Source organism: Triplophysa rosa, linkage group LG25 (genome assembly GCF_024868665.1).
Source record: "Triplophysa rosa linkage group LG25, Trosa_1v2, whole genome shotgun sequence".
NCBI lineage: Eukaryota > Metazoa > Chordata > Actinopteri > Cypriniformes > Nemacheilidae > Triplophysa > Triplophysa rosa.
In genome coordinates, this window is record NC_079914.1 from 13,822,992 (window position 1) to 13,847,982 (window position 24,991).

The 24,991-nt window shown below is 39.3% G+C and overlaps 2 protein-coding genes across 6 annotated transcripts; both read right to left on the reverse strand.

The window, feature by feature from the left end:
* Nucleotides 1-708: 708 nt before the first annotated feature.
* On the reverse strand, nt 709-16,267 carry LOC130548590 (uncharacterized). Of its 5 annotated transcripts, XM_057325435.1 has the most exons (10): nt 16,253-16,267; nt 16,084-16,159; nt 15,772-15,794; nt 14,815-15,100; nt 4,252-4,560; nt 3,908-4,177; nt 3,421-3,507; nt 2,783-2,836; nt 2,471-2,545; nt 709-2,366 (listed from the first exon to the last, which is right to left on the reverse strand). In XM_057325435.1, the coding sequence occupies exons 2-10, from the start codon at nt 16,130-16,132 to the stop codon at nt 2,245-2,247; spliced, it is 1,275 nt and encodes a 424-aa protein (XP_057181418.1). In that variant the 5' UTR covers nt 16,133-16,159; nt 16,253-16,267; the 3' UTR covers nt 709-2,244. The 5 variants fall into 5 exon arrangements, with proteins under 5 accessions (XP_057181418.1, XP_057181417.1, XP_057181419.1 ...); XM_057325434.1 differs by lacking the exon at nt 16,253-16,267 and having other exon boundaries at nt 16,084-16,182; XM_057325436.1 differs by lacking the exon at nt 16,253-16,267 and having other exon boundaries at nt 2,783-2,833; nt 16,084-16,181.
* Nucleotides 16,268-17,074: 807 nt separating this feature from the next.
* Nucleotides 17,075-23,140, reverse strand: LOC130548593 (natural killer cell receptor 2B4-like). Its single transcript, XM_057325442.1, has 5 exons — nt 23,119-23,140; nt 21,798-21,872; nt 20,374-21,382; nt 20,014-20,277; nt 17,075-19,925 (listed from the first exon to the last, which is right to left on the reverse strand). The coding sequence occupies exons 3-5, from the start codon at nt 20,639-20,641 to the stop codon at nt 19,861-19,863; spliced, it is 597 nt and encodes a 198-aa protein (XP_057181425.1). The 5' UTR covers nt 20,642-21,382; nt 21,798-21,872; nt 23,119-23,140; the 3' UTR covers nt 17,075-19,860.
* Between the last annotated feature and the right edge of the window lie 1,851 nt (nt 23,141-24,991).

Here is a 24,991-nt window from a genome sequence, read left to right on the forward strand (position 1 = left end):
GTGTACTGTTGTATGCGCTTTGCATTTCTGTTTGTCTGCTAAATTTCTGAATCTAAAGTAAAGCTTATTAAAAAGGGATACTTTTTGCTTGTAAATACTTGCCCTGGTTGCTTTTCTTGTTGAAGCAGCAACACACACACATGTGATAACAAGTACAATCAGCAGCAGCCCCACAGAACCAGCAGCTATCAGCAGTATATACTGGAGTTCTGTAATGATAAACTTTCATTTCTATTTAATTTCAAAACAGTTTATGATATTTTTAGGATAGCCAGTATATAATTATTTTAGCAGAAAGAGAAATCTACCAAAAGATGATTCTGTCACCTTTTCAGAGTACACACAACATGAGATGCAACAAATCAGTTAATACATTTTAATAATTATTTCTGTCCTACCTGAACACGACTGACAGACATAAATGATGTGTAGATGTTATGTGTGGTTTGTGATGGGATTGTTGATGACACATCTGTATGTGTTTGTGTCCTGATATTCCACCTCCAGAGGTAGAGAGAGTCTGATGTTGAGATCAGACACAATGATGCTGGACAATAAACTCTTTCCTTTGTACCAGGAGAGACTCACATGTGTCACATTCATCACTGAACAACACACATTTGGAGTTAAAAGATGATAATAATGGAGGATTCCGCGAACAGTAACCATCTATACAGAAACCTTCCGGCATCCCTCTTTCACCTTACTGTCAGGAAAAACACAGGTATTGAAGTGCAGGCACAGACAGACAGTTTATTGATATTAACCAGCGCTCAGCAGGAGAAAAAGAATAACAGAACCAGCAACCATAACTCCGTTTAATAGGCTGGCGGTTCCAGAGCTAGACAAAGATTACATAGCTGTTCGATATAAAAATTCGGCACAATAAAGTCAAATATATTGCTATAAATACTGTATAAAAGCACAATAAACAAATTCATTGATGGAGAAAAGTGACACTTCTGTTTCCAACAAAACTGTTTGTCAGAAGACCAGCAAGGTCAGTATTCATAGCTGTTTTAGCCAAACCTAAATCGTGCCAATTCCAAAAGTCTGGAGTCAGTTTCACATTCAATGATGAATGTACAAGATAAACAAAAAAGCCTTTTCAAATATATAACAAGAATTAAAAACAAATGTAACCAATGTAATTCTCACTGGTGTATTTGGAACCATAGAAAGTTTTACATTTTAGAGGAATTTAGTTACACGTAGAGAAACATTAAATATAGTGAATGGAATTGTCAATAATGAATGTAGGTCAGTGAGAAACTTGACCTCAATATCACGATAATCATCATCGCTTAATCACTGCAAGGCGATTCTTCAATGAAAAGTCAGAAGAAAACAGCTGTCATGAATCGAAGACAGAACCAAAGCGCAGACAGCAAAATTTTGCCAAACACTTTTATTAAATAATCCCGCGATGGGGAAAACAGGAACTCAAAACATGGAATAAACATAAAACGTGCCACAAGGAGCAAAACAAAATAAAGCACAGGGAATAATCCAAACAACGACAATGCAAGGTCAAGGCCAAGGTCAAGGCCAAGGGCCGAGAACAATAGATTAACAATCTCATTCGCATGTGACAGAGCGCACGAGGACCTTAAATGGGGAGACTAATGAGGGGAAATAACACTGGGCAGGTGAGGGAAATGAAACACTAACAGGGAGATTACACAGGGCAGGTGAGGGGCATGAAACACTAATGACAAAATGACAGTGAAACAAGGGGGCGGGGCCAAGGCAACGCGACAAGAGGACACATGGCGCAAAGTCAAAACAAAGGCCACGTGTCTCCACACATACACAACAAGCACAAGATACATGGTACTTGTGGCGACTCTGTCCACAGGATTAGAAAACTCATGACAATAAGGACAGAATCATGACAACAGCATTCAATTAAACCAAAACAGTAATTTTAGTCAAATTGCAATTATTTTTACTGTAAATATTCAAATAAATTGCAGCATTGGTAGAATTAGAGAAATCAGTCACAGACAAATTAGAATTCTCTAGTTAAACAAAATAATATGGTACTTCCCAGCGTTGGCATCATAAAAGTAATCCAGTAAAGATCATCAAAGTCAGGTCAAACGTGGCGGCACGCTGAATCTTGTGGGTTCTCACATGTAGTCATCTGTGTCGAGACTCGAGTCACGACAGATATGGGGACTAGTGACGAGTTGTGATGAGACTTCAAATGGTTTATAGTGTTTGGTGTATATAACATGAAGGTCACTGTGACTTTGAACAGCAAAGTGTATTTGAGGACACGGACTCCTGTGATGATGATGGACGAACTATCAGGCTTGTCTTTTCAATAGCATCGTTGCCTGATGTGCCCTGTCCAGATGCATCTATTACATAAACACATTTTCCATTAAATAATCACTCACAGCTTATTCAATGATTTAAACTGCATGTAGAAATGTACTGTGTGAAGATATGAAACACCAGCTACCATTCTCTTGTGCAGCAGTGCCACTGGTCTCCTGGTGACCTCCACTGGTCCCCTGGTGACCTCCACTGGTCCCTGCTGAACACACACATTCAGTCTCATCACAGTTGTGAGATGAAACAGTGTCTGACCATTTTTATTTCTGTTATTTCCCTTTTAACTTCATTAATGTTCTTTTGCATTACTTAGGCCTCCGCAACAAAAAGGTTGATGCCGTCAAAGTTGTGTCTTACCAAAATGTTTTTTTTTTACCAAATTTGTTTTTACATATTGAGTGGTTTACCATGTACTGTAAAAATGTAAAGCATCAACTACCATTTCCTAGTGCAACAGTATAAGTGACCGGATGTTGACCTCTGCTGGCATCTGCTGAACACACACATTCAGAGTCTCGTTATAATGACTGTGAGATTGTCATTGCTGTGCTATATCAACCCACATCCTTTCAATACAATGTTTTTATATATTTAACATTACTGTACTCAGAAAATGTATCAGAAACGTGAAAAAATAGAACATAAACTATATCACAATGTATAAATATATATACAGTACAATAGGCCCTTTTCACAATGACGTCACTTAACTTCATAACATAGCAGTGTATCATGACATCCATCTTGCAACAAACAAGAAAAAAAAAGAACTTCCGTTTTTGTATTTGTATCCTTTATCTAGCGTTGATCTTGTCATAAGCGAAAATTTGTCTGCAAGATGTTGTACATCATTTAGCCGTATTTGTGGCAGCGGTGCAAGGGACTTGGTAAACTCCATTCTGAGGCGCTAGCGGACGTAACGATACAACGCTTCGCGGCAGAACGGAAGATGCGTGACGTCATGTGAAAAGGGCCTATATGTACACATCACATCATTTATGGTGCCTGGCGTATCAAAGGATGTTTACTGATGCCACTTCACGAAATATGTATATTTATGCTGTAGGTGATACTAGCCTTTTTGACACTTATATAGGCAGTAACAGATCGGGCAAAGAATGATCAAACCAAGAAAACCAAGATAACCAAGATATTTCCCTTGATCTGTATTGAACAAACAGAAAACAGTTATTAGAGTAAAAGATTTCAGTCTTTTTTCAAGAGACAGTTATGGGACTGAGCAGGAGTCTTAACCACCTCATGCCCAGAAAGTTAGAGGTCAGTATACCCTGATAGACGGCCAAACCATTTGCAGAAAGCTAATATTCTGATGATTATTTAAATGTAATTATTTTAGTATTTTAGTTTTTTTTGTCATTACATGATTTCCATTATTCTATTATAATTTTGATGAGTTTGGTGTTATTATAAAATGTGTTTAATAGTAAAGAATTTGTCTGATCAAACTGGTAGGAATGGTAAGGGCATCTCATCCTCTAAATATTTTCATCTCAGAAGAAAATATAATCTTAAATAAACAAGAATATATCAACTGTTGTCATACCTTTACAGAATTCACCGATGTTGAGTTGTGTAGTTATGTTGACGAATGAATTGTTCACCACACATCTGTATGTGTTTGTGTCCTGATATTTCACCTCCAGACACAGAAAGTTGCTTTTGAGATCAGACACACTGATGCTGGAGTTTAATCTGCTTCCATTATACCAGGAGAGAGTCACACGTGTCACATTCACTGAGCACATCACCACACATTTTGATGATGAAGAACATCGTGTTGAGTTTTTGGTGATGACAGGCAAGGGCAGAGGATCTGGAAAACATCAGAGAACAAAGAACGGTCACGCCTGCCTCACAGCGATTTTAGGTAAGTGAATTCAAACTCACCGTATACAGTAACATTATAACTCAAGCATTGCCGGGCCATTACTGAGTCATCAGTGATCTTTGGTTCATATGTTCCAGAGTGGATTTGACTGATGTTTTTGATGGTGAGAGAGCCAGTCTTAAGGTCCAGCTGCAGTCTGTCTCTAAATCTCCCATCATCACAGAAATGATAGTCATCGTTTTGTCCGTGGAGTTCAGCAATGAGATAGTTTTCCTCGTACACCCACTCTATGTCCTCATTATGTCGTTCCTTAAGGTGGGTGGATAAAGTGACAGACCCCCCCTCACTCACGGGCATCATTGTTGTTTCTGTTTTAGAAAACATTAAGAGACCATATAAAACTGATACATACACTGTCTGAATTAAACTCTGGATTAAAATCATTTTTAATGTCCAGACACTGGATTCAATCAGCCAAGAAAATGGCTTGTATATGTAACAGAGCGGGTTGTTATACACAACCACCCAAGACTACGCCACTCCAAATTAGATTCGGGTAGGAGTTCCCAGATGAGTTCCCCACACAGTCAATCAAATAAATGAATGGATATAGCAGAGTATTATAGTCAGACATAAATCTTTATTTACTGGTATCAGGTTGGTCTGACCTTGCACAAACACCGGCCACAGTCGCCTAGGCAAATATAGTATCTTCAGAGAATAATAAAGCAAAAGAAACCAAATACAATATCTCACGTCACACCAATACCCAAACACAAATCAGTGTATACATGTCACTGCCACATCACGCCCAAAATAAGAATAAGTGCGTCTCTCTCAGTCACTATATGCAGGGCAGATATAAATTATGGCTCAGTCAGTGCACGGACACGTCCAATAAAGAAGCAGTATAATAAAGTGGTCATGGGCCGACAATCAAACAAAAGAAACAAAATATCAAACTAATACAATAAACAAATATATAAAAGTAAACATATCCAAAACTTAGGTAGGGAAAACGGTGATCTACACTTCAAAAGCACACATAACGCTGCAAAGAAAAAGAACATGACAATAAAACCCATACTCCACCACACCCTCATACCACCACATCTTATAACATTTTTCAATTTAAACAATTAAAACATTCATTTCTTTATTACAAAACCAGTATAAAAATCTACAATAAAAAACTTAAGAGTTTAATAATTACCTTCATGCTCTTAAGGGCATGCGCAATTCTGAAGAGGGAAAGTACAGCGGTCTGGCGTTACTCGCCACTCTCAATATCACTCGTCGATCCGATAGTCAAAGCGGACGAAATCTTTGAGATGCAAATACACAGTCACGAAACACGTAACGGTGTATATAACCAGTGTGTGCAGCATATTCCAACCCCACATTCACATACCGTGGATTTAATGTCCACCGCTTTTCCAATGGCTGTATAAGCAGTCCACCACTTGTAACATACACGCACCCAGATCGGCTCGATAACTACCACAAACACAGTCATAAAACCAACCATGTACCATCACAAATATAAACCAAACAACCAGACTCTTTTAAAAGACCTACCGCCGACAACTTCTTCCAGAGTCCGACCACCACCAGCACGCCAACCAATTTAACTATGGCATGACTTACGGCCACAGAGGCGGCGTGTATAACAGGTCCAACGCTCCTTCTACAACTGCTATCGCATGCAGTGACAGTCCAACAGCACCCCCTACTGACTCGGCTACATATTACAGTTTTTTTCAACTGCTTACACACAAAATGTTTACTTGTCACACAATTTCTGAAACCTGACACGCAAACACCAGAACCACACACCAAATCGGCAAAACCATACACTAATTCTCCACCTTTGACTCAGTTTTCAGTTTCATAAATCACTTTTTGCAAAACACAACACACAATTCTCTATGTAACACACAACAATCTTACAGGAAGTATATTGATTTCCTTTTTCAAACACAACCAATCAAAATGCCACACTAATTCTTCAGTGCCTCACACTAACTCCTCACATGTGCAAACACACATTGCTTTACTTAACACCAACCAATCATGACTTCAGCAGAGGCCTATAAATAGGCCAAGGGTCAAGTTATAGGTTTTGAACAATGGATGCGAACAATGTAGACAGAGTAAGGGGAGTTGGAGGGAGAGCCAGAGGACGAGGCAGAGTTCAAATTAGAGGACGAGTCGGAAGAAGAGGAGGAAGACGAGGAACAAGAAGTGTGGTCTTGAATGAGATCAGGGCTACAGTCATTGATCATGTGATAAACCACAGTTTACTGTAACAACGAGAGAGGCTGTACAGAGAGTCCAGCCCAATTTGAGTCGATTTACAGTGGCAGGTATAATTTGAACTTTTAGAAATGAGAACAGGTATGTAACAATCTACTGTTATGTACACATGATCTAATGTACACAAACAGTAGGCTATAATACATATACAGTATTTTACAGTAGTACCCTTGCATTCATTTACTACGGTGCACTGCATTGGTCACAGTCTGGTGAGGTATCACACTGTACAGCAGTACAGCCAACTGTAAGAAGACATTCTGACCTTATTGTATAAAATAGTATATTATGTTACAGTTTATGGCACATACTCACACTGTTCCTGAATCTTCTACAGAGTGGAAAGGCGAAGGTTTCATGTTCACTGAAGAGCAAGAGACGGCTATCGTGAATTTGGTTTTGGCCAATAATGCTTTTAGAATTCGTGAAATATACGCAACCATATGCTTACTGTAATGATGCCACAATTTTTGCGAACATAAATGCTGTGAGCCCCTCAACAATACATTGTGTCCTCCAGAATTTTTTTTTCCGTACCGTGTACAGTAATACTGTATTCACAACCAGCAAAAACATAAATAAACACAAGAAATAAAAAGTTTGGCTTTTGTTTTTACAGTGAATTTTACTGTAAACATCTCTCTGCCAATTTCTTTCAATCTTGTACAGAAATGTACAGAGGAGCTCATGAACTAAGAGCTTTAGGTTTTGAATAACTGTGTGTACATGATATATCCCAAAATATAACATTACGGTAAAAGTGTTTGCAACAGAAGACAAATGTTTGCTTTTGAAATGTGTTTGTGATATTTTTAATGTAGTGCTTCATTTTGAAAGAGATGTGAGGCATTTTGCATTTTGTGTGTGCAATTCTTGGATTTGTGTGTAAAGTTTTGAAAAAAAGAGGCAGCTTTTTGAAAATGTGTGTAAGCAGTTGAAAAAAACTGTATTTGACCCAACAATGGGTTAGAAAAACCCAGCATTTTTTTGTTGAAATAACCCAGGTCCATTTAAAACCCAACGCTTGGGTTCATCCAATTTTTACCCTTTTGAGTGTATAATCTCAGTGGCAAATTTCATTATACATATAACAATAGAAAATGGCGTCAACAGAAACGTGAATACAGAGAACAAACAAAATGTCTGACTGACATTTAAGTGAGGCTGCATCACCTCAGAGACTAGACAGTAATATCATAGCTGTCCTACCTGTAATTTTTGGAGTTGCAATCTAAAAAACATGAGAAAACAATTAAAAACTAAAAATTATGATAAAGCTGAAGCAGTTTGATAATGCAATAAAGCAGTAACAGGAACTTTCTAGAGCGTCTAAGTATCAGTATTACTTCAGCATTATGAGTGTTGTCCATCCCTGTCTTCAGTCCATCACAAGACACATCTGGAACACAGACAGAAATCATAACAGATCAGCTTGCCAACCCATCTAAAACCAGCAAATCCTCTTAAACCATCTTGTTTTTGTTATCAGCAGGATAGCGGTGGTTAAATCCAAGAGAGAAACACAAAAGTAAAGAAGCTTAGTACACACCAAGTTACAAATTTGGTATTAAAAAAAGATTTCGAATTTCAATAAACTTGATTTAATAAACTGGGTTTTGTGCTAAAACTGCAAAAGTTAAAATAGAATTTACCATCCAACTGCAGAAGACAGAGCACAACGATCAGAGAGCGATTCATGTTTACATTCAACCGTCAGGACAAACTTAAAGAAAACAAAAACAAGCATAAAAACTAAACGCTTCGAAAACTTAACATTCGGGTAGAGGAAATGTAACAGTCGTGCTTCCTCACTTTCTGCACACATCTACCACATCCTCTCACGTCACAGTCTGATGCAATTGTAAGCAGATTAAAAGCCTTTAAAATATTGATTTGTTTGCTAATATTTCAGATGCTTTTTAAAACTGAAAGTTTATGCTGTGCACGGTGTGAGTGACATTTTAAGTAAAAAAACTAATAATTTGCACTAGCATTTGTAAACCTTATACTATGGATTTATATAAAGTTGCTTTCTGTGTGAGAGCAAACTAAATCTCATGCATATTTTTGCACACATCATGGGCCTGCATGACTGCATTATGGGCAACTGATGGGTGAAAACTTGCGTGCGTTAGCTATCATTATGGGTGTATTAACATGTGTAGATGTAAACAGATGTAAACAACGCTGGTCCAGAAGAACTTTGTGTTTGTGCTTAAAAAATACACCATAGTTTGAACATGATACAACCAACAGAACATATTAAACAAATGTCTTTAAGATTGAAACATATAAGATTGAAAAAATAAACGAATCAAGTAAAATAAATGAAACCGGAAGTGCTTCTGCACCAGTGTTTACATCGTGTGAAGTGGTCTATACAGAAACCTTCCGGCATCCCTCTTTCACTTACTGTCAGGAAAAACACAGGTATTGAAGTGCAGGCACAGACAGACAGACAGTTTATTGATATTAACCAGCGCTCAGCAGGAGAAAAGGAATAACAGAACCAGCAACCATAACTCCGTTTAATAGGCTGGCGGTTCCAGAGCTAGACAAAGATTACATAGCTGTTCGATATAAAAATTAGGCACAGTAAAGTCAAATATATTGCTATAAATACTGTATAAAAGCACATTAAACAAATTCATTGATGGAGAAAAGTGACACTTCTGTTTCCAACAAAACTGTTTGTCAGAAGATCCACAAGGTCAGTATTCGTGGTTGTTTTAGCCAAACCTAAATCGTGCCAATTCCAAAAGTCTGGAGTCAGTTTCACATTCAATGATGAATGTACAAGACAAACAAAAAAGCCTTTTCAAATATATAACAAGAATTAAAAACAAATGTAACCAATGTAATTCTCACTGGTGTATTTGGAACCATAGAAAGTTTTACATTTTAGAGGAACTTGGTTACACAGTAGAGAAACGTTAAATATATTGAACGGAAAAAAATGTATATTTGAGGTCAGTGAGAACACAGAAAGTGAAACTTTGCCTCAGTATCACGATAATCATCATCGCTGTCATGAACGTGGGTGGTGAGGACAAGGACAGAGGACCCAAGTGCAGACAGCGGGTAAGGGGTTAACAAGACAGACTTTAATTATAACTAAAAAATACAAAACAAAGACCCACGTGGGGGAACATAACAAAACATAGCAACAAGGACAGGGACTAACTAGACTAGAAATAATAACAACACTTGACATAACCACAATAAACTAAACTAACTACAGACAGTAACTCACCCACATGACACAAACAGAACACAACAGAACAATGAACCAGCACGAGACAGAAGACACAAGGGCATAATAAAGGGGATAAATCAAGAGGGGACAGGTGCAGGACATGAACTAATTAACAAACAATAACGAGACGAAAGGGCGGGAACAGAGACGCCACACCGGAGAGTGGAAGACCATGAGGGACAAAACATCTCTCCACATAAAACAAGAGGTTCTATCATGGTTCTGCCACTAGGTCAAGAGAAGCAAGACAAGGTGGGGCAGAACCATGACAGAAGCCCCTCCTTAAGGAGCAGCATCCTGATGCTCCTCAAGGAACAAACAAGACTAGACAGACTGTGACAAAAAAAACATTATACAAAACACGACCAAAAACGTGATACATGGGGAAAAAAGTCCAAACAAAGACATGGTGCCGGCACGAAGGCCGGCTGGACAGCACATGGTGCCGGCTGGAAGGCCGGCTGGACAGTACATGGTGCCGGCTGGAAGGCCGGCTGGACAGTACATGGCGCCGGCTGGAAGGCCGGCTGGACAGTACATGGCGCCGGCTGGAAGGCCGGCTGGACAGTACATGGTGCCGGCTGGAAGGCCGGCTGGACAGTACATGGCGCCGGCTGGAAGGCCGGCTGGACAGGACATGGCGCCGGCTGGATGGCCGGCTGGGAGACCGGCTATCACCGGCTGGGCAGGCCTGGATGTCGACATGACAGGACAGGATGTCGGCGGCTGGGCAGCATCTCCGACGGCTGGGCAGCGCTCTCTGATGGCCAAACAAGGACAGAAACAACAAACAAGACAAGGGGTCGACTCGACAGGCCTGGGTACCAGCTGGGATGCCGGCAGGGATCTGCGGCGAGAACAGGACACCGGCGGCCTCAACCCTGGAGGGGAATCCGACGACCTCAACCCTGGAAGGGAGCCCCGGCGGTCTCGATCCCGGACGGGGTTCCGGTAGCCTCGACCCTGGAAGGGAGCCCGGCGGCCCCGACTCTGGACTGGAGCCCAGCGGCCTCAACCCTGTAAGGGAGTCCGGTGGCTTCGACCCTGGAGGGGAGCCCGGCGGCATCGACCCCTTCCGCTGAGATCCCTCTGTCTGCTGGGTCCACGTTGGCTGGATTCATTCTGTCATGAACGTGGGTGGTGAGGACAAGGACAGAGGACCCAAGTGCAGACAGCGGGTAAGGGGTTAACAAGAAACTTAATATAACTAAAAAGCAACAAAACAAAGACCCACGTGGGGGAACATAACAAACATGACACAGGAACAGGACTAACTAAGACTAACAGACTAATAACAACACTGACATACACACAATAAACTAAACTAACTAACAGACAGGTAACTCACCACATGACACAACACGAACACAAAGAACAATGAACCAGCACGAGACAGAAGACACAAGGGCATTATAAAGGGGATAAATCAAGAGGGGACAGGTGCAGGACATGAACTAATTAACAAACAATAACGAGGACGAAAGGGCGGGAACAGAGACGCCACACCGGAGAGGTGGAGACATGGATGCGCAAAACGCTCTCTCCACATAAAACAAGAGGTTCTATCATGGTTACTGCCACTAGGTCAAGAAGAAGCAAGACAAGGTGGGAGCAGAACCATGACAAGGGACAATACAAAAGAGGGAAATCTGGTCTGTCATACTGAAATCTGAAATCAAACTGTCATAGAAATCTTGAGCAAGTCACAGTTTTTCTAGTTTTCTCTCCCCATATTGACAGCTTTTCTAAGAGAAAGTAAACTGTCTTAACAAACACATCAGTTTGCTCACCCATCCATCAAGATCAGTTAAAAATATGTTTAGATAAATGGGTTTCCGCTTGTAATGCCAGTGAAAAGTGCATCCATTCATCATAAAAGTAATTCATATTCTCTTTTCTACTCTTTCAAAAAAAAAAAAAAACTTAGCTCTGTATACTGTGGTAAGCTATATGAGACCAGTTTTCTTTTATTGCACTCATGCTTTTTGTTGTCCTTATGTTGTTCCAATTGCTTCCATTGTTTCCCTCATCTGTAAGTCGCTTTGGATAAAAGCGTCTGTTAAATGACTAAATGTAAATGTAAATGTGAAGCTCATCAAGGTCAGGTTAAACATGGCGGCACGCTGAATCTTGTTGGTTCTCACATGCAGTCATCTGTGTCTATCACGACAGCGACTAGTGACGAGACACAAGAACCAATGAGATTTGACGACTCGTCAGAACCTTGAAGCTTTCTCAGTGATTCCAAAACATCTAATGGTTTATAGTGTTTGGTGTATATAACAGAAGGTCACTGTGACTTTGAACAGCAAAGTGTACTTGAGGGCACGGACTCCTGTGATGATGGACAATCTATCAGGCTTGTCTCTTCAGTAGCATCGTTGCCTGATGTGCCCTGTCCAGATGCATCTATTACATAAACACATTTTCCATTAAATAATCACTCACAGCTTATTCAATGATTTAAACTGTAGAAATGTACTGTGTGAAGATATGAAACACCAGCTACCATTCTCTTGTGCAGCAGTGCCACTGGTCCCCTAGTAACCTCCACTGGTCCCCTGGTAACCTCCACTGGTCCCCTAGTAACCTCCACTGGTCCCCTGGTAACCTCCACTGGTCCCCTGGTGACCTCCACTGGTCCCCTGGTGACCTCCACTTGTCCCCTGGTGACCTCCGCTGGTCCCTGCTGAACACACACATTCAGTCTCATCACAGTTGTGAGATGAAACAGTGTCTGACCATTTTTATTTCTGTTATTTCCTTTTTAACTTCATTAATGTTCTTATGCATCACTTAGGCCTCCGCAACGTTTTGGACATTCAGTGCCATTTGCAATTTTACATGTGTAAACATCAAAACAAAAAGTTTGATGCCGTCAAAGTTGTGTCTTACCAAAATGTTATTTGTGTTATTTTACATATTGAGTGGTTTACCATGTACTGTAAAAATGTAAAGCATCAACTACCATTTCCTTGTGCAGCAGTATAAGTGACCACATGTTGACCTCTGCTGGCAACTGCTGAACACACACATTCAGAGTCTCGTTATAATGACTGTGAGATTGTCATTGCTGTGCTATATCAACCCACATCCTTTCAAAACAACGTTTTTATATATTGAACACTACTGTACTCAGAAAATGTATCAAAAACGTGAAAAAATAGAACATAAACTATATCACATAATGTATAAATACTGTATATATACAGTACAATAGGCCCTTTTCACAATGACGTCACTTAACTTCATAACATAGCAGTGTATCATGACATCCATCTTGCAACAAACAAGAAGAAGAAAAAAAAGAACTTCCGTTTTGCCGTCGCGCTGGAATTTAACAACAGTGACAGAAAAACTGACAGAACACTTATTCAAGAACTTATCCTAGCGCCTTCGCTAACACAAAAAGAAAAAAAAACACTTACCTTCATAATCAAACAGGTACTGTTCAACGAAGTATTTGTATCCTTTATCTAGCGTTGATCTTGTCATAAGAGAAAATTTGTCTGCAAGACGTTGTACATCATTTAGCCGTATTTGTGACAGCAGTGCAAGGGACTTGGTAAACTCCATTCTGAGGCGCTAGCGGACGTAACGATACACCGCTTCGCGGCAGAACGGAAGATGCGTGACGTCATGTGAAAAGGGCCTATATGTACACATCACATAATTTATGGTGCCTGGCGTATCAAAGGATGTTTACTGATGCCACTTCACAAAATATGTATATTTATGCTGTAGGTGATACTAGCCTTTTTGACACTTATACAGGTAGTAACAGATCGGGCAAAGAATGATCAAACCAAGAAAACCAAGAAGACCAAGATTATTCCCTTGATCTGTATTGAACAAACAGAAAACAGTTATTAGAGTAAAAGATTTCAGTCTTTTTTCAAGAGACAGTTATGGGACGGAGCAGGAGTCTTAACCGCCTCATGCCCAGAAAGTTAGAGGTCAGTATACCCTGATAGACGGCCAATCCATTTGCAGAAAGCTAATATTCTGATGTTTATTTAAATGTAATTATTTTAGTATTTTAGTATTTTTTGTCATTACATGATTTCCATTATTCTATTATAATTTTGATGAGTTTGGTGTTATTATAAAATGTGTCAAAAGGTAAAGAATTTGTCTGATCAAACTGGTAGGAATGGTAAGGGTATCTCATCCTCTAAATATTTTCATCTCAGAAGAAAATATAATCTTAAATAAACAAGAATATATCAATTGTTGTCATACCTTTACAGAATTCACCAATGTTGAGTTGTGTAGTTCTGTTGACGAATGAATTGTTCACCACACATCTGTATGTGTTTGTGTCCTGATATTACACCTCCAGACACAGAAAGTTGCTTTTGAGATCAGACACAATGATGCTGGAGTTTAATCTGCTTCCATTATACCAGGAGAGAGTCACACAAGTCACATTCACTGAACACATCACCACACATTTTGATGATGAAGAACATCGTGTTGAGTTTTTGGTGATGACAGGCAGGGGCAGAGGATCTGGAGAACATCAGAGAACAAAGAACGGTCACGCCTGCCTCACAGCGATTTTAGGTAAGTGAATTCAAACTCACCGTATACAGTAACATTATAACTCAAGCATTGCCGGGCCATTACTGAGTCATCAGTGATCTTTGGATCATATGTTCCAGAGTGGATTTGACTGATGTTTTTGATGGTGAGAGAGCCAGTCTTAAAGTCCAGCTGCAGTCTGTCTCTAAATCTCCCATCGTCACAGAAATGATAGTCATCGTTTTGTCCAAGGAGTTCAGCAATGAGATAGTTTTCCTCGTACACCCACTCTATGTCCTCATTATGTCGTTCCTTAAGGTGGGTGGATAAAGTGACAGACCCCCCCTCACTCACGAGCATCATTGTTATATCTGTTTTAGAAAACATTAACCATATAAAACATAAAATACAGTTTTCCAGACACCATCTCAATCTGCATTATTAGTGATTTCTGTTAGAAACAAAGAGTGACAGACAGTTAAACAAAAGATGAAATGACAGTATTAACGTCACAGCTGTCCTATACCTGGACACGGTTGACAGATCAGGTTTTTGTCGAGATGTGTCGTCTGATTGACGCCCGAACTGGACACTGTACAGTTAAAGTAGCTGTTTTGATCCTGACAATCCACCTCGAGATATAGTCTGGTGTTATGAGGAGAAACTGTGAGGTTGTAGAGAGGATCGCTTCCGTTATACCACGAGAGCAGAGCCGGTGCCGCATCGAACAATGAACATTCGACAAGGCAATTTTGACTTGACTTTCCTCCTGTACATGGTTTATATTTTCTGGTAATTTTAGGAGGTGGGATCTGAAAAGTCAAAGTTCAAGTTCAAGTCCCACACCCTTATGTTCCTGAGTCCTGTCTGTCTCCACTGTCCAATATATGAATAAAGGCCAAAAAAAACCAAAACATACATTTAAAATAACAAGAAAATAATTTAGCTAAATTTTAATCTGAATTTGTAATCTGGCACGTTTTATCCAAAATGGCAGGGCAATGTGAGCCAAATGCTGTGGGGTAAACTGAGCCAGTGGTTAAAAATCATCAAAGTCATCAAGTGTGATGTTGTTTAATGTCAAAGTCATTTTATGGAACTGTTATACTCTTACAGAAAAGACACGTGAAATGTGTGTTTTTTGGAACATTTAAGTGTAAATCCTATGTAAATTCTCATTTGAATAACATGTGATCACATGCTGCATTGGTCATATGTTCTCGACATGTGATCACGTTTTAGGCCGCAACTATGTAATTAATAATATATATCTATCGTAAAAATATATAAATAACGAAATGAAATGAATTGTAATATAATTTAAGACATGCGCCACAAAGGATTTAAACCCACAACCTGAAAGGTTCCAACACGTGCTGAACTGAGAGATGTATTATAATCATTTAATTTGATATGAAACGGTAGACTTTTATTGTACTTATGCCCCATATTTTGAGGATTAAAGAAAAATGGCTCATCTTACCTCCACGGCATCATAAAAAACACCTGGAACACAGACAGAAATGAGTAATAGATAAAATCAAATCATGGGATTCGAGTAAGAAAAATAAAAAAAACTGGTTGGTTTTCTGGTCTGGAACTTGATCAAACCTCCAAGAAACCAGCAAAAACTAAGCAAACTTAATGTTTTTTCCATTTTGTCAGCAGTGGTTAGAACAAAGAGATGAAATGAAGCATTGCAGCAAATTTGTTATTCGCATAAACAATTGATGATGTACACCTGGCTTTTGTTCTCAAAATGCAAACGTTTATCAATGTAGAAAGTTGAATTTACCATCCGAGAGATATAGCAGACAAATCAAAACGATTTGAGAGCGAGTCATTCTTCAACAGTTCAGCATCTAAAGAAGCTAAAGAAAAAAGAACCTAAACAAAACCAGAATGTCTTCCTCTGCATGCTTTAACCACACAGGAAAACGCTTTACACAGTGTCTCACACTCACTATTGACTGACTTCCATTATCAACTCTGATCTTTCACTGGGTGGCTTCTGTTTACACTGTAGCAAAGAAAAAACAATGAAATATAGAATTATATCAAATATAGGCTACTTAATATACATATTGCTTTTTTATTAAATTAAATTACATTTAGAATTCATGCTGTGCAGGGTGTGTGGGTGTAGCTGTGATCTAGTTTCAGGAAGTACTCGTCTCTGCTGTTTTTTGTCCTTTCTATGAAGACTCTCAAAAAGTTTCATTACAGTTTATTTGATCGCATATATACAGTTATAAAAACGTGAGACAACTCTAATCAATCTAATTCCCATTAAAACAATGAAATCCATTTGAATTTGTGATTTTTTTAATAGGTAAACTGTGTTGTCTGAGGCACACTGTGTGTGCTAGAGGGCAGCATTTCTCCTCCTTATCTTTTCTTCATACACCAGCAGGACCGGATGAAAGGCTCATATTCGTTTATCAGACTTGTACCGCATGTATTCACAGATTGTGTTAAATATGACAACAGAGATTGCCTGTCTGACATTGCTTTAATAATTCCCTTGTACAGTTTTATAAGGAATAAGTGCATTCATAGAAATGATCCAACAGTTTGTTTTCTCACGAGTGGTGACCACTACTCATAATATACATTTATTTCAGTTTCATTTTTATTAATAAACGTTCTTATTAACTTTCTTATGTATCTTAAAAAAAATGAATTGTTCATTTAAATTGAAAAACGACACTTCTGCGTTGCTTTAGATAGGAGACATTGTACATGTACATCTTGAGACAAAAGGAGATCTACTCTGTAAGATGAAAATAGCTGTTTATTCAAAGTTATGCTTCAACATGGGTTTATTGCAAGTTTCTAATAGAAAAACCAATTAAATACGTGAAAACAAGTCTCAACATTTAGCCGAGAATAAAAATCCAAGTCATATACTGAATGTTAACTAAAAACCAAGAAAAAGAGGCCAGAACAGACGAGAACACTTTCAATTAAAAATCTCCAGGTATAAAGCAAGCACGCTGTACTTTCATACTATCAGCTGTTACGTCCACAGGTTCGTAAGGTTTTTTCTCTCTTTGTCTCTCTCACTCTGTTACTCTTTCCCCACAGAACCACCTGACTCCAATAATGAGTGCCCAGCTGTGATTGGATGATGGGAGGGGAAAGAGAGTATTTAAACGGCAGCCAGGGGCGGACTGGCCATCTGGCGTACCAGGAGTTTTCCCGGTGGGCCGCTAACGTATGGGGCCGGAACGGAGGCTGTGGCCGCTAACGTATGGTGCCGTAACAGACACGATTGCCGCTATCGTATGGGGCCGTAACGGACTCGAATGCACGCAACGCGAATGCAAAAGACACGCATGCATGCACCACCATCCCCCGTCGACAGATTCAGTGGAGGGCCAAATTTTTCTTCCCAGTCCAGCCCTGACGGCAGCTATCATCAGAGTAGTGTTGGTGGCTTGATTGTTTGCAACAGTGGAGGGCTCAACTTTCCCCAGTCTTGTTGATGGTGCTGATGACGCCAGTTGGGTGGTGACTCAGTAATAGTGATAGTGATGGCGACGTGAAGCTTTTTGAACCACCGAAGCTTTAAAAAAAATGATTCGGAAAAAGGTTCATTACTCGAAGCTTTTCAAATCAGAGCTCGACTAGGACCTCTGCTGGTGAAAGTGAGGGAATGAGCTGTGTTGCAAAATGTTTCACAGCAGACCAACGCAAAAATGAATGAGATTAATAAATAAATGAATCAGTATATGAAGTTCATGACAACAATCTGTTCCAATGCATACTTTTAAGTCAAAACAATAAAGATAACGTTTTGTATTGTGGGTGTAGACATTTTTCTTGTTTGCAAACTAATGAATAAAATAAATTAACTCAGACACACAGTTTGGCCCATTCTTCTAATACAAATAATTCACTGTAGTGTAGCAAGGCCCATATGTTAGCTATTTCACAGATTATTACATTACTACCCAAAACAATATATGAAAAATGAAGACATGTTCCAATTCTTTTCAGCACTCATAATGAGGTAGTCTACCTTTGTCTAGCTATATAATTAGCCATATACAGTGTATAATTTCCAAAAGATAGTGATTTAAGCAATACATTTTATGATTCACATAAAAAGGCAAATATAATAGTAACCTTATTGGGAGAACGCAAATAAAAGTGTTCCCACATCTCAGAACGTCCTCTCTTTGCAACAGGTTCCATGAGTCCCAAATTCTCGCAACAATAAACTCCTACAGTAGGCTAGAATCAAACAATTCAATGCAAAGCAATACAGTACACCTCAACAACACACGAGAGCAACCCACGAGAACGAATCAAGCATCGATACAAAGCTTCACTGAAAATCGCTTCAATTTTTTGACACACGCATCGGAGCTTTGGTGTCACAGCTAACATCACTACTCTGCGAATCTTTATTATTTCCGTCATCTTTACAGATGTAATTTCTGTTGTCTCTCTGAGACTTCAGATTCAAGTTTGATTATGCTTTAAAAGTTTAAGATTCTAAAATTTAAGAATTGATATATATTTTTAGGGGTTAGTAGGGAGGTGGGTGCCAGTTTATGTTGGATTAAAACTTTTCTCTTGGTAGTTGGTTTAGTTTGCTGTATTTAGTTTTCTCTTCTTTTGAGTATAGTTGGTTTAAAAGTAGTTTGTTTGGTTATGTTTATGTTGGCAATACCCCCTTCTGAACACAACACCCCTCTTTTGTTTATTTTGACTTTGTCTTTTTGAAACAAATTGTTTTATTTGAACATTTTTGGGGGTCTGGAAACATGTTGTTTTGTCCCTGCTGTTGCAACTTCATTCACCACCATCCACTTTATTTTTCCATTACGTATTCCCATATTAGAAAGATCGTAACACAGTGTTTGTAGTGTGTAAAGTCTAGTTTAAGGCAAATGCAACGATCGTTTTAAGAAGCTTATTTTACTATCAATAGCTTTTATAGCGTTGATTTGCTGCATCATATTGTTGTCATTCTCTTCATTGTCTGTGCGAAGTGCAAAAAGATGGAAGATCTGAGATTGGTCAACTGACGAACATCCTCCAAAACCAACACCCTCCCCATCCCTACTTTTTTTTACATCTTGCTACAAACAGTCCGATTTTCTTTAAAACTAACTTTGTATGTGAAATAATAAGTAAGAATGCAAAGTTATTTTTTTCTTTTGTTTTACAATGATGGTGAAGAAGCTAAAGCACTATGGCACACACTAAGTAGTATGGCACACACTAAAGCAGTATGGCACACACTAAGTAGTATGGCACACAGTAAAGCACTATAGCACACACTAAGTAGTATGGCACACACTAAAGCACTATAGCACACACTAAAGCAGTATGGCACACACTAAGTAGTATGGCACACACTAAAGCAGTATGGCACACACTAAGCAGTATGGCACACACTAAAGCAGTATGGCACACACTAAGTAGTATGGCACACACTAAAGCAGTATGGCACACACTAAGTAGTATGGCACACACTAAAGCACTATAGCACACACTAAAGCACTATGGCACACACTAAATCTGCTGCTAAAAAGTTTGCATTGTTTGGATTTTTCATTCACAGCATGACCAACAGAACCAGGCCTGTTATCAGTGCAGCGTGGTACAAAGATCGGCTCAGATCTGAAATGAAAAAACAAAAAACAGAATAGAGCCAATGCCAATCTTATGCCATCACAAAAACACACAAGCCAAGATATGCCATCATTACCTGAACACGACTCACAGACATCATTGATGTGTAGATGTTGTGTGTGGTTTGTGATGGGATTGTTGATGACACATCTGTATGTGTTTGTGTCCTGATATTCCACCTCCAGAGGTAGAGAGAGTCTGATGTTGAGATCAGACACACTGATGCTGGACAATAAACTCTTTCCTTTGTACCAGGAGAGACTCACATGTGTCACATTCATCACTGAACACAACACAGAACAATTTGAGACTCTGCTGATGACAGGAACAGGTAGAAGAGCTGGAAACATAAAAGGACATGAATGTTACCACTGATCCCACTTTTTCTCTCAACATCAGCAACTTTGAAAGATATATATGTATATAATTTAATCACCGTAGACAGTAACATTGAATCTCTTGTATGAAGGTCCTGTGCGTCTGCTGATCTGTAGTTTATAAAGTCCAGAGTCTGTGCTTGTGATGTTTGTGATGGTGAGAGATCCAGTCTGACAATCCAGCTTCAGTCGGTCTCTAAAGTATTTAACACGCTGGTTATGGATTTGAGCTATAAGAGTCCCTTGAGGAGCAAACTTCCACTGTATCAAATCGTCTCTCTGTATGTGAGTGAGATGAGTGTGTAGAGTGACAGAATCTCCCTCCATCACTGACTTCACTTCATCTGCATCAACACCAAACACACCTGAAAATTAAAAAGAAATTCACATTTAGGCAAGTAAATAAACATGTTTCAAAAAACAGGAATCATGACGTCAAAACGCACATTCACTCCAAAGCTGCATGCTTGCAGTATGTGTTGTATCATGTTGAATGGACATATTTTGTACATTGATTTCAGGAAATGATTACTTTAGTGTTAAGAGTAATTGCATTATACTGTACTACACTGTAAAAAAAATCCCGTAAAAAAAAGATAAAGTACTGGCAGAAAATTACCAGTACATTTTCCTCTTTACTTTACGGACATTTCCGTTAATGCTAAAATGCAAATGAATGCAGTGCAAAATGTAAAATACAGGTAAAACAACTATAAAAATGATCACGGAAAATTCCTTCATATTAATACACTATATTGTGCCCAATTTTTACTGCTTTTTTTAGAGTGTATACATGCTGAAGGCGACTGCACTTAATTCACACCAAAGAAGATTTACTTTAAATTTACTTACCTTTTAAATTTCTTGTAGCAAGTAAATACAAACAGAGAAACATTGCGTAGTGAGTCATATTTCTGAACGTATATATATTTAGATTGGATATAGCTGTATCAAATCCATATTACGAAGAAGTGCGTAGATGGTCACGGCGCCATGTTACAGTAAGTCACCAGACTTGTGTTCCCATCTTGCGTCACAACACACGTCACCTTAAGCGACCAAAAAATTCTACATCAGGAGAAATAAAAAAGCGTTAACAAATAAGATCAAACAACTCATTTAGCATTTTTAAATATTAAACTCAAATAAATGAATAAAAACAAATGCTGTATATATCGCTCTCTCTACTTCATACTGAAGGTCTGGAACTTATCGACGCTTTCTTTGGCCAAGGCCCGCCCATGAGGCCATATGACTGACAGGTAAAGCAACCAATCACATTTAGTTTTGTGCTGCGTCATGTTTAGAGGCGTGGAAATGTCCCCGCAGCAACAGACCGGTGTAAATTCACGAACGTGTCAAAAGTTAACAGCAACAAAATTATTATAAGTTTATGCCGTGAACCTTGCATACTTTTAAGAATTAAACGTTTAGTTGATCGTGATGAATTCTTATAGCAACCGTTGTAAACATGGCAGCTTACTTCTTAGATCAGACGGCTTTGTGTTGTTTCCAGGCGGACCGTTGAAAAATGCGACACGTACGTCTCCCGGAAATCCTGTGAAATTCAACCAATGAGATGACGACTTTGAACATGCTGAAGTGTTTCCAGAAAAGTGTGCCTTATGGCCTGTCCACACCGGGACGATAATCATTGACGTTTAATGCGTCATGACTAAACAAAGGGCGCCAATGTGAGTGTGCACACCGACGCGCAAAACACCAGTTGTAAAAGCGTCATTTTTTTTTAACGCCTCGGGCTCGTTTTTTTGGTTTGATGCGCCGCGTTAAAAACTGTTCGACCAAGATTGCCGCTTTTGTTCACATGCCTGTAGCTGCTGAAGTTACAGTAAAACATGACTTGGTGGCACTCAAGCACAAAACGGTCTTGCCAAGCACACATTGACGAAGAGGAACCAAAATGAATTCTTCTTCTGTGCGACAAGCGAGTGTCAGAAGCATAAAGTTGTGCAGCGCCACCTTGTGTACTGGGGTGTTTCTGTTTTTCAATAAACGCCATCTATGTCAGGGAGTGAATTTGCACTTTCACTCGGCTCATCGCCAGTAAAAATCGTTTAGGTATGAACGCCGAAAAACGTCTTGAAAAACGATGGCGATAAGCGCATGCAATTATCGTCCCGGTGTGGACAGGCCTTGATGCATGATGTCTGAGGCTTAGAATAAAGCATTCGCAACAGAGGTGCATATGAATAAACAGTGCAAACCATTAACAACAACAGTACAAACCAAGATTGTAAGAAAAGCCCTCATATTGTGAAAGGCAATTTTTTTTTAGGTGACCAGATGCGAATAGTTAAGGTCTCAAGCAGGGGCAGCGTTTGCATATGGCTGTTTCCATAGCCTAGCATTCAGACAAAACAGTGGAAACAAAGTGTGCATATTGATGTCATTAAAGATAATCAAAATATTTTAGACTACTGTATATCTTTAGCATGGACACCGGAAGCATGTATATTTTAGAGTGTAAAAACAATACTTGATCATCAACAGCTTCAATGATGCAGTGGGTAAGATGCCTGAATAGTAATTTTTGACACTTTTAGCATTGCAGGTTTGAATCCACCTTTAACTTGTCTTCATTTTCACATCACATATTAGATCATACAGGCATTTATTTTCAACAAAATGAAGAAACTGTTTAAAAAATGCCTAACAGGTGTTAAAGGAGCCCGTTATGTTCTATTTTGTTCTAATATTGTATTTGAGTCCCCAACAACAGGTTTAAATGCATCCAAGGTCAAATAACGTTGTCATTTTCTCAAAATATGCATTTAATATCATACCATTTCTCAAAGATCTCTAAACGGCTCCAAGCAGTTCGAAGATTCAGGTTCTCTAAACCCAATTTAATCACCGTAGACAGTAACATTGAATCTCTTGTATGAAGTTCCTGTGTGTCTGCAGATCAGTAGTTGATAAAGTCCAGAGTCTGTGATAATGATGTTTGTGATGGTGAGAGATCCAGTCTGACCGTCCAACTTCAGTCTGCCTCTAAAGTATATAACATGCTGTTCATAGATTTCAGCGATACGAGTCCCTTGAGGTCCAAACACCCACACTTTGTGATCATCTCTCTGTATGTGAGTAAGATGAGTGTGTAGAGTGACAGAATCTCCCTCCATCACTGACTTCACTTCATCTGCATCAACACCAAACACACCTGAAACATTAAAAAGAAATTCACATTTAGGCAAGTAAATAAACATGTTTAAAAAAACAGGAATCATGACGTCAAAAAGCACATTCACTCCAAAGCTGCATGCTTGCAGTAAGTGTTGTATCATGTTGAATGGACATATTTTGTACATTGATTTCAGGAAATGATTACTTTAGTGTTAAGAGTAATTGCCTTATACTGTACTATACACACTGAAGACGTCTGCACTTAATTCACACCGAAGAAGATTTACGATGGTCACGGCGCCATGTTACAGTAAGTCACCAGACTTGTGTTCCCATCTTGCGTCACAACATACGTCAGCTTAAGCGACCAAAAAATTCTTCATCAGGAGAAATAAAAAAGCGTTAACAAATAAGATCAAACAACTTATTTAGCATTTTTAAATATTAAACTCTAATAAATAAATGAATAAAAACAAATGCTGTATATATCGCTCTCTCTCCTTCATGAAGGTCTGGAACTTATCGACGCTTTCTTTGAATGAATGAATGAATGAGGCATTTATATAGCGCTTTTCTGTGTATTGCTGTAAACCCAAAGCACTTTACAATCATATGAGGGGGGTCTCTCCTCAACCACTACCAGTGTGCAGCATCCACCTGGCTGATGCGACGGCAGCCACAGTACAACGGCGCCAGTGAGCTCACCACACACCACACACCACACACCAGCTATAGGTGGAGAGGAGAGAGATAGAGCTAATTCAGAGGGTGGGGATCATTAGGAGGCCATGATTGACAAGGGCCGGGGATCTGGCTAGGACACCGGGGTTACACCCCTACTCTTTACGAGAAGTGCCGTGGGATCTTTAATGACCACAGGGAGTCAGGACCTCAGTTTAACGTCTCATCCGAAGGACAGTGCTTTTTACAGTATAGTGTCCCCATCACTATCCTGGGGCCTTAGAACCCATACAGACCACAGGGTGAGCACCCCCTGCTGGTCTCACTAACACCTCTTCCAGCAGCAACCTAGCTTTCCCAAGAGGTCTCCCATCCAGGTACTGACCAGGCTCAGCCCTGCTTAGCTTCAGTGGGCAACCAGTCTTGGGCTACAGGGTGATATGGCTGCTGGCCAAGGCCCGCCCAAGATTAGTTTTGTGCCACGTCATGTTTAGAGGCGTGGAAATGTCCCCGCAGTAACATAGAAAAAATGTATACATTCTGTTTTTTTTCTTTTTGTCTATCCATTGTAGAGCACAGAACATATTGTAAATGTAAAAACTTAGATATGTTTTCACATTGTGTCTACCCTCACAAGGGTAATTTTATGATATGTAGTGACATACACTAACTCATACACTGTTTTTTCACTGCACTTAGAAAGGGATCCTGAACAGGTGCAGTAGACAGCAGTCACCATCAATAAAGAGTGAACATTGAAGAGTAAACCAGTGGATGTTTTTATTGTATTTGAAGATAAGGTGATGTCTGCCAACTTGTGCCAAGTCTTGGGTCAGTGCACTGGTGAAGTTT